At 37.9% G+C, this 13,548-nt stretch overlaps 1 protein-coding gene across 4 annotated transcripts; it reads right to left on the bottom strand.

Annotated features, from left to right (window-relative positions):
• Window positions 1–2,631: 2,631 nt before the first annotated feature.
• Window positions 2,632–12,015, bottom strand: TMPO (thymopoietin). 4 transcript variants are annotated; one of them, XM_053464507.1, is made up of 12 exons: window positions 11,585–12,015; window positions 8,858–8,984; window positions 8,455–8,607; window positions 7,687–7,784; window positions 7,172–7,279; window positions 6,771–6,890; window positions 6,576–6,668; window positions 6,135–6,272; window positions 5,283–5,396; window positions 5,093–5,183; window positions 4,851–4,944; window positions 2,632–3,895 (listed from the first exon to the last, which is right to left on the bottom strand). In XM_053464507.1, the coding sequence occupies exons 1-12, from the start codon at window positions 11,807–11,809 to the stop codon at window positions 3,607–3,609; spliced, it is 1,650 nt and encodes a 549-aa protein (XP_053320482.1). In that variant the 5' UTR covers window positions 11,810–12,015; the 3' UTR covers window positions 2,632–3,606. The 4 variants fall into 4 exon arrangements, with proteins under 4 accessions (XP_053320482.1, XP_053320483.1, XP_053320480.1 ...); XM_053464508.1 differs by lacking the exon at window positions 7,172–7,279 and having other exon boundaries at window positions 11,585–12,013; XM_053464505.1 differs by lacking the exons at window positions 5,093–5,183; window positions 7,172–7,279 and having other exon boundaries at window positions 4,851–4,942; window positions 11,585–12,011.
• Between the last annotated feature and the right edge of the window lie 1,533 nt (window positions 12,016–13,548).

Genomic DNA, 13,548 nt, shown 5'->3' with positions numbered 1-13,548 from the left:
TCTACCACACACATTAAACCTCAGGTATATGTCACTGTCAAACAACAACCCCAATATGTGTTCAGCAACATCTCCTGAGTACACTGATACACCCACGCATAAGTTTGTCGGTTTGTTTTCGAGGCTAAAAAGCCACATTTGGGACATGCATATTTCAGGTTTTCAACTTGGAATTTTGACATCTGGTCGTTCTGCCCCTGCTCCTATTTGGGATATCTTTGAAGGAAGGACATCTTCCTTTTTTGGGTTGGAAGAATTTGCTTCCCTAATTATATTAGGCATTGTTGGAGACACCACAGGCCCAGAAGGTACATGCTCTATTATCCCTGAAATTAACTGGAGCGGATAACGCAGGAATGTGCACCTTTATTCAGGGTTTAATGAAAAAAAAATTTGGGACAAATTGTAGTTGACAATCAGCATTATATAGATGGCGACCTTTTAGCATTAGGTCTTGTTTTTTTTCTCATTATGAGGTAGGGCTGCAAAAGCTGATCCACCAAATCAACACCCCTCATATACCTATTATAGGCCTTGATACATTCTGGCTTTCTAAGTAGGTGTGTTTTGCCTCAGACACAAAAATATTCAGTGCTGTGATCATGGATGGTAGTGAGCATATAGACATCCTTCTTGTCCTTAAATTTAACCACCAATAGCTCCATCTTGGCGCAAAGCAAGATAGTCTGCCCATTTAAGCCTGTTTTCTAACACTTCTTTGGGGAACCCTTTACGCTTTGACATTATTGTGCCACATTCTACTGTGTCAAAGTAAAACATGAATCTTGAACATAAGGACACTAGAATAAAAAATGATCCACTTATAAGTAGCACCCTTTGTTCAATAATGGATGTAGCAGGTCCCATACGATTTTAGCACTTGTGCCTAGATGATCTGGGCAACCTGGTAGATCAAAGTTGCAGCATTTGCCCTCATATAAAGCTATTTCTTGTCGTAGATCATACCCCATGTACAACCCCATAGAGTGAAATTGGTGAAAGCAAGTAAAAGCAAGAATTTCAGGGAAAGTGCCAGCTGCAGGGATCCACTCACAAGGATCAGGGGTTGTACTTGAGGTACTACAGCTCTTTTTAACAGTGGGCTTAGCAGTCAGGCACAGACGTCCTCCTCCGTCCTCCTCCGATCCCGACCTGCACAGTTCAACCCTTCAGGCCCAGGTTAGTAGAGCCCTGCGCGGGACTGCTTTTTTAATCCCGCTGATTTTTGGACCAATCCCGCCCACTCCCGCAATGTGGGTGTTCCACTCCCGCCACATTTGTGGCCAATTAAGCCCACCTCCTTACCTGAACTGCAGCATTCCCGCGCAGTCCCGCAAGGCTGCCCTCGAGTTGCTCCCTCACAGTCTCTTCTCTTGCTCCGGAAACAAGACGGAGTCACGGGGAGTGACGCCACATCACGTGACGCTGTTTTGTTCCTGGGCGGAGTAAGAAAGGAGACAGCATAAGGGAGCAGCGAGAAGGCAGCCTTGCGGGACTCCGCGGGATTACCAGGACCCGCAGGTACAGTGCCTGACCGCCCAGCAAGAACGCCCGCAACTTTCTTGGCGGGTCCCGCCTCCCAGTGCAGTCCTCTACACCTTAGCACCTTTATTACACTTTTCCATATATGCACAAGTGACATAATTTTGACATCATGAAATATGTGCAATCAGCCAGCAGAGAGACCAATGGAAGAGTCCAGAAGGGGTCTAGGAAAACCATACGGAGGCTCTCCTGTCCTCATGTGAACTTTCAGGCAATAGTTCATTGGTCAAATGCACCTGGTGCTTACAGCAGCACTATTACACACAGTTGGCAGGAAGCCAAAAACGTCAGGGCGCACTGGTACGTCCTAATAGGTTGGAAAGGGTTACATACAAATTTCACTCATAAAACCTTTGGCAAAGGTCACACAATAACATCAATTTCCTAACTAATTCATGTTGCATGAGATTAAAGATTTAGTATACTAAAAACAAAAATAACCAATGCACAAAATTGTTCTTGATTGATTATATTTATAGCTCTCAAACAAGTCTATGCACACTGGTGATCTATGACAGTCTCCTATCTGGCCACTTGTATCTTATCAAGCAAATGGGCGAGGATGCACTGCACATGATACATACAGATGTAATCAAATCAGCTTTAGGCTTAACACTTCACCCAAATACACATTTAGCAAGCAAACTATAACAGGTCTCTCCCTGTTATGTTATCAGGATTAGTAAATGGTCTTTTCACCTGCAAAGAATCATGGTTCTTCGTTGTGTTGCTGACCTCTGATATTGATATGTGTAATGTCATTACAAGACACCATAACCTGGAATACTCCAAATGAGTACTTACACCACAAGAATACTTAAATGTATGTTTGCCCCATACCTGTATAAAACTTATTAGAAGTTTGGTATTCGGTTAATTAACAAAAACAAATTTTCCAATTTACGCTGGTAAAAGCGTAACCAGATTTGCAGTACAGGATCATGTGTACAGAATAGAATTTATGTATACTACAAAACATTAAGGAATGTGTGTCATACACTTCCAAAATCAACTCCTCTTTACTTATGTCAGGTTTGGCCATACATATTCGTTAACAGCACCTTCAAGTTTTCATTCTTGCACGTCTTTGAAACTTACACTTTTTTATTAAGTCAATCTCTGAGAAGTATAGCCAGCATCCTGGTTTAGATTCTGCCGCAGTTACACACAAAACAGTACTTTCTAAAAATACACTGTTCTGAAGCAATGTCTAAAAATAGATTTACTAAATTAAGTGAAACATTAAAAATACAGCAAGTGATTCCTGCAACATTATTTTTTAAAAATGCTTTCAGGCACAACAATATGAGTAGGCTACCACTTTTCACCCATTCTGTTTCAAAATGAAAGATCAGAAAAAAGCATACAAAATATTAAGCAATTTGCCCCACCTTTTTTTTTGAATTTTTTTCGTTTTAATTTCCGCACAGTATCGCTAAAAAATTTAAGCCAAATTTAAGCTTATACTACATGATACAAAAAGCCAACATTGCCTCTTAAAAATTGTCAAACTGACATGATTCTCTGTTAAACCATTGCTGCAGGATTCTTAGATAAATACAAGACATTAACATACTAAAATGTTAGTCTTCTAAAGACATTGCAAATGTTTTAAAAAGCATTGATATATGAAGCTATGCTGCACAGTTATATCAAAGTTATTTTCCCTTCACCATTTTATAAGCTTGCCCAGGCCCCCTCCCACCACAAAAGTCAAAATAGCTTGAGTTGACGCATTTCCAGTCACTCAGAAAGTGTAAGAAATAGGGTTCACATTTACTTCTCTCAATATTGAAAACAACGTCATATTGAAACAAAAGTCCTTGATAGAGATAATGCTACAAAATGTCCCAGTCTCATCTAATAAAAATAGTGGATTATGGCACCCAGTCTTCTTCTAGCAGTCCAGAGCAAAGAATGAATTGCAGATGTCCTTATGTACCATCTTTATTCATATACAACTTGAAGTGCAATTACTTTTCAAACACTTGAGACAAATGGCAGTTTTTTATAATCCTATTGTTAAAAAATATAAACTGTATATTTATCATGAAGTCAATTTTAATTTCCATTTAGTTCTGGGGTACCCTGGAGGAAGACAGAAAAAGGATTCACTTCACTTGTTTCCATAGCTTGATAAACTAGAAATAAAAATACAGCCACAGAAACAAACAGCAGAATTTTTATCCACATTGGAATGGTCCATCCACGTTTCAGATTCGCAGGCTTCACTTCCACAGCTGGCATGTACTTAGAGACATATTTAGTTGTATATCTTTCTTCCAGTTTGAAATCTTTGGGATTTAATGGCCGGCCTGCCGCTCCTTTTATTGGCCTCCTACAGCTGGCACTGTAGCACAATTTGGGGAGAAGAAAAAATATTAGTAATGTTATGTGTTTAACTTTGTGATAGAGGGGCTTACACCCCCCCCCTTTTTTTTAGCATATCTTTGTTAAATCATGATTCTTCTTTTCCAATTTTTTAGTGTACCCACACAAATTGTATATTGGACAGACAGGACAGGATATAAACCTGCCCTTTATATCAATTTTAATACACGTTTTGCAACTAGAATACCCCATACACTTTCCATTACACACTTTTCTCATTTATGAACTTTTGGATTGTGGCAAGTGTGTGTTTTTTTTTTTGTTTTTTTTTTTTAAACTACTGCCATGCATTGCTGATCAGCCTGCAGGGATGGGGATCGTCAGGTCTAAGGAGGATCTGTATAGACCTTCCATTATAGGCACTTTAATGCATATGATTGCTACATGGTTCCTTTACATTTCCATGTGGTACATTTTTGCAGATGTATGAAGATGTATGAGATCTGCAGAATCCTAAATGCATTCGCCCCTTTCCTCATGCACTGGCCTCTAGTCAGCTCTAGTGAATGTTACATACAGGGGACTATTTAGATCACAATGCACATGTAGGAGGAAAGTCCTCCGCTGATCTTTATGAATGCACTTCCCGCCAATGACTGAGCTTCAAGCAGCCAATTAGTGGCAAGAAACGAGGAATGAGTCAGCTTTTGCAGTAGGCAAACTTGTGTCAGGTTAAGTGCTTTGTTTTTTTTTTTCTCATTTTGGAATAATGCATTTTAAAGTACTCGCAGACGTTTAGGATTACTCACCAGGGTTATTAGACTGTTCCCATAACCTTACAAAAAGGTATTAAACTACTTGCTTAAGACTCAATATTATAGTTACAGCACTATGATTTTTTTTTTTTTTTTTTTAACCACACCACAGCTTTAGAAGGAACAGAACAAACAAACAAACATATACAAGTATATTACCTGATGCCTGTTGGAGTTGAAACTTCATAGGGGAACATTTCCTTAAGAATATCCTTTTCCACTCTCTCACCACCATATGTTTTTTCCACAACCTAAAAAAAAAAAAAAAACATGGATATTTTAAAATTAAAAAAAAATACTGCTTATTATAAGAAAGGTACAGAAAGATGCCAGGTAACCCAATAAGAACGTGCCTAAGGAATAAAGTGATCACCAGGTGGACTCAATTAAATATCTTCCCTGTTTTTTAATGGGAGTTACAAACTTTGTTATTTTCAACTGCCTTGTCTTTTTTGGTGTGTCCATAGGGTCTTCCAGTGTATCCTTAGTTTCCTTTAACAAAGAAAATCTTTGTTTTTGGTTATTTGTCTTGTTAAAAGGTATAAATACATTAGAAACGTATCAGAGGATGAAAGGATATTAAGCCATCACCTCTATCAAAGCTGTATTCAGGAGATCACTGGAGTTTGTATACCCAATAATATCAACATCAATGACCCTTTTATGAAGAGAACCTGCTTCCGTCTCCTGTGACACTTTCGTGCTCTGAAATAAGGTATAATTAACTATTAAAGCAAGACAAGCAGAAATTAAGTCTCCAAAATATTGTATCAAGCAGGAAATATATAGCAAATTTTGCTGCACGCTACAAAAGTTGTAACTCAATAGATACAATTTTGCAATATACATGTCCTTATTCGGAACATGACTACACATTACAATGCTAGCTTATAGAAATTCTTAAATTAAGCAAAAATTCCAAAAGCAACAGGAACTTTTTGCACACATGAATACTCAACATATTTTCTTTAAATCTTGAAAAGGTGGAACTTTGCTAATAATCTATACATTAACTGGTCAATTCACAAGAAAACCTCAATTGTGATAGCGAAGAATAGCTAAACTACCATGTTGGCAATCTACCCACATGCACCCAGAAGGCACTATATGAAGAAAGTCAATTAGCTCTCACACACAGCATTCCAAGAAAGATCAGACAGCAGTTGAGTATACAGATGCGTCTAAAGTCTGCTCACGGCAATGGAAAATGTATGTATTTTTAAGGTCACAATATTGTTCTTGCTATGCTAATTTAATATATTTTGCAGATGAAAATCAGTACTCTCTTTTTGTTTCTATACATATATTGTGAGCAATAACAGCTGTTGATGACAGGTCCTCAAAAATAACAATTGGAAAAAAACAGTGTGACAATGTGTTACTGTAACATGTATCTTGTCAGAATATTTCCCCGGTTATTAGCTAGAGCAGTAAGGTATTTACTTTTTCACTTATCAGCTGTTTCTTTGGGGTCCTTCTTGACAACTCAGGATATTCACTGACTGACAGAAATGTCTCTGAATGCTTGGAAATCTCAGGTACCTGATTGTGAACCTGTCGGGTTTCAAAATGCTCATAAGCCTATATAAATAAGAAAAATGAAAGGTTGTTACGGGATTTTGAGGTATTTCAAATAATGTGCTCTGAGGCTCCAAATTGGTATTCTGCACAAGTAACAGTGCAGATACCACATTAGTGACATCCAATTATTAATAGTGAGAAAAAAACGCTTGTGCATTAGCCCATTACTCAAATGGTGTGTTTATCCCAAAGAACGACAGCCAGCTTGTTCTTTCTACAACATGAAAAGTAATCTGGTAATTATACTGGACAATAGCCAAACCCAAGGTTAACTCTTTAAATAATTCTTAAAAAAATATTTACTGGAATTTGGTTGCTTGAAGGTGCTATGGTTTCAGTTTTCGAAGCAGTCTCGGATTTATCATCATCAAAAGAAACAGATTCTGAATCTATATCCTATTAGTTGAAAGAAAGGGGGGAAACATTAGAATGAACTTGTGCGCAATTCAACCTTCCCTCCTTCAGCAGGCTAGGATTTAAAAGGAACACTGTCATCACCCTTTTCCTTGGTGTTCGCCGTGATACTCTCGAGGATTCTTTAGTGATTGTCTGAAGACGTCCACTTTTTGTAGGCCCTGGTGTCCAAGCTGGTTCAGTAACAGTATCTTCAGACATGTTCTAATCAAGTATTAAAATATACATACATATTACGTAAATCCAATCGACTAACAGAAACTAACCATGACACAAAACATTCTCCTTGTGCACCACGAAGTGGAATTTATTATAAAAACGGTGCTCAATTCCATCAGTGGAAATCTCAAAAAGAATGAGTATTTTACTTAAATGAAGAAAAAAAACCCCAAAACACTCAAGTAGAAGAATGTGCTTTAAAAGTAGAACCAAATGCCAAGAGAGAAGTTTGGGAGAGAAGAGAAAAAAAAATGCAATAATTTTACAAAGTCACTGCTGAATAATTCTTCTACATCAGGAGTAAACTCCAAGGGGGGAGACCTGTTACTTCTTTTAACATTTAGAACCGGAATGACATCTGTATCTCCAGCTGTCTAAATACAAGAAGTAGAATCTGGTATTACACAGTACTTTAGCAATGTTTCATGTACCTTCCAATAACCGTAGGCAGCATCAGTATATTTTTGAAACAATTTTAATATAATACAGGTTTTAATATATAGAGACCTTCACATAAGACGTATAGAAAATGTTAAGTAGTCAATAAAACCAAGCAATGTTCTTCACGTATCTTGCTTGAAGTTCAGACTAATTTCATAATGAGACAGAACAGAAACATAGAATTTGATGGCAGAAAAGAACCATGGTAGCCCATAGTCATTTTGCAAGGTAGACAACTGATGCCTAACTGGAACTTTTAACTCTTCTTTAAGAGCACGAGTATAGGAGTTGCAAATCAAAGGCACATAATACAGTTTTACAATAGAAAGGTTGCTTTTACCTCATTTTGTTCTTTTCTCCTGCTCCGGAGTGTTGGTTGACCCTTATTTGTCCCCCTAATGGGCTCTCTCTTTTCAAATGTTAGTTCTGTCTTTGGCTCTGCAAACAACGACAAAAAAAACTCTGTAATGCTCGCTGACTTTTGTTAAAAAAAAATATATATAAACTCTTAATTAACAGTTAAATGAATTAACTCAAAACAATCCTGAAGGACAACTAATGGCAAAAAACAAATGCTTAACTTCTCTTTCTTCCTACAAGAAAACCCTGTTTCCTCTATAAGAATGTCAATACACTCCTACAGGAAGTTTCCTGTCTGAGACTCTTAGCAGCCCTACAGAGGGGATAGAGGTATCTACTTCCTACATACAGTATTCAGCATTCAAAAAGAATTAAGGAGCTCTGCCTACAAAAAACAACTTCAGAGGTCTGCAGAGAAAACAGAATGTCTGTTAAATACAGGGCTTCATTGGATGGAAAGTGTGATCGACAGTCGCTTTATTAATTTGTTAGAGCTCCCTTTAAAGGATTCTATGTAAAAAACATAAATGGGGAAAGTGTGGAAACTATTGATGAATTACTTCTGGTCAGGTCTCACAATTCAGTAGTACGAGTGGCATCTCCAACGCGGTATTAGATTATAACAGTGCTAATAACTTAGCAAGTGAAAAACTGCCTTTACGTTGTAGGCCCTGGTACATTGCCACACAAGCTAGAAATAATCATATAAACAAATTTGCATTTGTAAAAAAGTTTATCATACTCATACCATCTTCATTATCACTGTAATGTTCAGAATCAGTATTTCCGTTTTGGTTGTTATCTGCAGATGATGAATCCACTGCTAAAGGTGCCGGAGGTAGAATACTCCCTTGCTCCTTAAGCTTAAGAAGTCTTTGCTCATAAACTCTCCTTGTATTTCCTGTTAACATAAAAGCATTGTAAAGTTATGGCACAAATCATAGCTGTATACTCACACATTTATACAATTTGTTTTATTTAAAATTTAATTTAAGGACATGATTATTGCCAAATTTAATGATACATCAATGTCAAATGAATCCAGCAGTGCCTGACATGACAGGGTCTAACATGAATAAGCTATACACTGCACTAACCAGAAAACAGCAAGATAGCCAGAGCTGATGCTCAGATTACATTTTCTATCATACCTACAATTGGGCCAGGTTTCATCCCATACTTAATAAGTTCTTCTTTGAGAGCTTCATTGCTAAGCTCTGTTACATCCATTTCATCCTTTTCTTCTGATCTGGGCTTGTCTGTTTTCTTGGTTGCTTTCTATAAAAAAATAAGGGAATTTTGTTTAAGCATTTCGACTTATGAAGGTATAGAAATATATGTTTCATACAAGTTATCAAGTATGGATATTGTACGTGCAGATCTGCTGGGAGATTTAAATAGTGGATTCTCTATGTATTCCTTCTATAAATCATATTGTTATGTTATAAAGTAGTTGTTATGTCCTGTTTACCCATTGTACAGTGCAGTGGAATAGGACAGTGCTGTATATAAAAAAAAAATAATCCCCAGCTCTGTACCACTAGAGGCATTACTAATAGAAATAGGGAGCATCACCTAGAATATTGCGCACCGTTCTAATGATTGCATCTACAGAATTTTTTTTATTAAAATATATATATATATATATATATATATATATATATATATATATATATATATATATATATATATATATATATATATATATATTCTGGAATGAGTTCGGAAGGGCTATGAAAATGATGAATAGTGTACAGAATAATTGTCAAGTACCAAACGTTAACATATTTAGCTTAAACAGAAACGTGGTACACACAAAGGGATTTACAAAGTTGATCAGAGATATTTCAAAGAAGGAGAATCTTAACCTACAAAGCGCAAGACTTAGTAAGGTAGAACTTTCTTATATCTAGGTGGGTGTTAGATGAGGGGTTCGCAGTAGATGTGGTTAACACAGTTAAGGCAATTTAAACATAAGTGGCACATTGAAATATAAGACTATATATACATTGAAATATTAATACTAGAGGCAAATATGGTTTGAGGTTTTAGAAAAAAAAGAACTGGTTCTTATCTGCCATCATATTCTATGTTTCATGTGGTACACATCTGCCTGCACTTTGTAATTCAAATAACAAACAGGGTATTTCTCTTTTTCAACACATGGTCACTATTCACTTAACAAAAAGATACAAATTAACAGGGTTGATTCACAACTGAATAACAGAAAGCTCAGTCACTAGCAGTGCTTCTCTCTCCCGGGCAGAGAAATACTGATACTTTGAAGCAGGTTTGTGCCAATTAAAATAATTATATCCCATCAGGTTGAGTATACTTATGGTATTGGCCTATGTGTGTTTTTTTGGTAGAGTTTAAAAGCTACTTAGGCTTGTGATAACAGCGGAATTAACATTAGAAACTCAGCAAGATACCCATGTTTTAGTTATACTGTTATATTGATTAGGAAAGCAAAACATAGCTTGTGGGGTTCATTTGAATTGTGGGGGCTGCTATGTATTGGTTCTGTAACCGGTACAGGAAGCACTGAAAATAAACAGCACAGTCGCTAAAAAACACGACGCCATGGATTTGGGGAACCATCGTAATCTGGGATATTATGGGGAAAAATAGTTATAGTTGTGAGAAGAAAAAAGCCTCAAATGTTTAAAGAGAGATTGGTGGCTAAATGGCTGCATGAAAAAGTGACACAATGACTTCAGAATTACCCTGTGTCTACTTTTCGAGGCGGGGTTTGATATCTGGGATCGCTACTTTCATTTACAGCGTCTTAACCCATAAAACTCTACGGCTTGAAAAAGGTAATATTGCCCTGTTATCTCCGGAATAAATAAAAACACTATGCCTATGACTCCGTTTACAAATCAGGACAAGGTAACATTTTGGAGATAACTGAGATTAACAAGAAAAAAAGAACTGAAAACTTGAAGTTGATTTTAGTATACAAAGTAGCCCTTTTCCTGTAGAGCTTTATTTTGTTAAACTTGTAGTGGTGGCCTATCAACTAACATTTTGTGCTAAAAAAAAAAAATGTGATATATATATATATATATATATATACACATTTAAAAATTTATAGTACCGGAGGTATAAAAAGAAGCACTACTTTCTTACCCTATTGTACGGCAAATAGTATGACTACCTACTGTAGGAGTCCATTTTTAGTACCTTCCCTTTATTTTAATATGAAAACTGTGAAAAGCCCTGAAATTTTACCGAGGGAATTAAACCAAGAAAGTGCACAGGGTGAGCCATACTATTACGCATATACAGAATATTAAATCGAAGAAAAAAGGCGCGAGCTCCAGATCAGACAAAGCACCACAAACGCCACTATGGGGCGTAATACTGGCCGAGACTCACAACGAAAGCGGGAAAGTAGTAATAAACACAGAGCATCCCAAACGTATTTTAATCAGAGATTAAGCATCACACCGCACACACGTGATGTTTCGTTCACGCAGCTGTTCTGACACATAGGCTGAAACCAGATCCCCGTGGATTACGTTTCTGCAATTATTTTTCCCGATGTATGCGTGTTAGGGGCAATTAATCCGCCATCGTAACGAACCTCTAACATAACGTAAAAAGGATCCACTATGAGGTGTGGCCAGACACACCTATGAAGTTACATCGAGCAAAGCCTTTAAATCCCATTCATTCCACACCACGCATGCAAAACGAGCACATCGTATGCAATGCCACTAAGAAACAGCGTGAGGAAGCCAATAAAAGTTATCCGCAGACTGGGTAACAAGTGGCAGGCGCGATCAAATCTCAGCCCACAAGAAATACGTAACCAAAAACAGACAACATAGAGAGTATATACGTAAAAAAAATAACCGAGAGCCGTAACTCACCCGTCCTGACGGGCGACCCCGACCACGAATCGGAGTAGCCTCTCTCTCCTCATCACTAGAGAAGTCAGGGGTCCCTCGGTTCCTGGAGGTTAGGTGCTTGAGGTAAAGCTGAACGTATACATCCTTACGTTGCTCTCCAGAAGGCAGGCTAACATTGTTCGCCACCAGCTCGGTCTTCAGCTTATCTTTCGTCAGGACGGACGGGTCTTCGAGAAACTCCGGCATGATGTGCACATACAATACCGCTCACAGTTAACTGACTGCGATCACCTTTGCGTCTCACCCCTTGATGGCAGAATGTTTCCGGACCGGATAAGAAAGGATTTGACTTAACAAAAGCCACAAAACGGAAACAGACACCGTAACGGCCACACTACGCTCGACGGCTGGAAGCGGGACGCCGAGCAATAATGGCCACGGCTATTGGATGTCGCGGTAACCAAGGAAAGCGATGATTGGTCGCTGACTGCCTTTAAAAATAAACGACATCAGCGCGCGGCCTTTCACAATCTATGCTCCGAAACTACTGCTGAAGAGTTTAGGAGGGGTTTGGGGAGGAGACATGCCCGTATTGTAAATCAGCGTAACGGGGCACCTGCGATGTTTGCTTTAAACATGCCATAAGGATGCGATCGGTATTTAAAAAACTTAGTCGAGTAAAATATATATTACGGTAGTATAGTATTAGTCTAATGTGAGTCTGACACTATTGAAACAAGGAAAGGATCTGTCATCTTTCAGAAATCCTAAATTTATAGTGATATACCTTAAACCCATATAATGATGTATAGATATTAAAGCTTGCAAGAGCTGAGACCGCTTCCACAATGTTAAACCCTCCATGGCCAAAGGTTTTTCATACTGTAAACACAGAGCTATATAGACACACACGGTTAGATTTCCCGCATTGAGCAATATAAAAGGCAAATGTTTTAAGTAACATAGTTATTAAGGGGGGGGGGGCTCAAATGTAGAGAATTAAGCTCTATTAAGAAAGTATCCTCCTGTGAATTATTAGTCACGTTATATATATAAACAAAAAATGAGGTATTAATGTAGATCCGATTGTTTTTACCGGATGCTATATCAAAAACAAAATATTGTTTTCACTGAATATTTTAATTTTTTTTTAAAAAAGGAAAATACACAAATCTCCTAATGACTGTGATTATGAAGGGGTGTATTTTCTCTGCAAAGAGAAAAGATATTCCAGAGGGAAAAAAATAACAAAAACAATATACATAGTATAGTGCAAAGGATTCATTAACAAAACAGGAAAAAACATTTTTTGAGCCTTTCAAATTTCTCCTTTCCTTTTAAGGAAAGGAGAAATTTGAAAGGCTCAAAAAATGTTTTTTCCTGTTTTAAGGTTCAAGCCTTAGAAACACTATATAGACGAAAGTATTGGGTAACCTGACCATAGCAGCAACAGGGATTTTTATGACATTGCATTCTATATATACAGAGACATTAGTAGTTGGTCCCCTCTTTGGCGCTATAACAGCTTCCACTCTTCTGGGGAGGCATTTCACAAGATTTTGGAGTGTTTCTGTGGGAATTTGTGCCCATGCATCACATAGAGAATTTGTGAGGTCAGGCACTGATGTTGGAGATTCCTCCAGAGATATGGAGGATCTTGTCTCATATTGCATCCTTATGGAGTCCCGAGTCATGAGAGACCATCCTTTAGGGAATACTTGCGGAGGCACTTCTATCTGTTTAGCCCCTAAGATTTTTGTCCCCACCCATGCCTCCCTCTACTCCCACAGCTCCTAGTTTCGGCACCTTGGGTGAGGTAGATATCATGCAGCTTGGGTTTACCTATCTTTTGGTTGAGTAGAGGGTCTTTAGGCAGGGGGAGGGCTGTGCTTTACTGCAGTAAGGCAGGGTACCTGCTGTGAACTTGCCACACATCCAGGAAACGCCTGCACCTAAGGTTATATGGGGGCCAGGCCTTAGATCGC

Source organism: Spea bombifrons, chromosome 4, assembly GCF_027358695.1.
Source record: "Spea bombifrons isolate aSpeBom1 chromosome 4, aSpeBom1.2.pri, whole genome shotgun sequence".
Lineage (NCBI taxonomy): Eukaryota > Metazoa > Chordata > Amphibia > Anura > Pelobatidae > Spea > Spea bombifrons.
The sequence above is the reverse complement of the archived record's forward strand: the minus strand, read 5'-3'. Positions and strand labels throughout refer to the sequence as shown.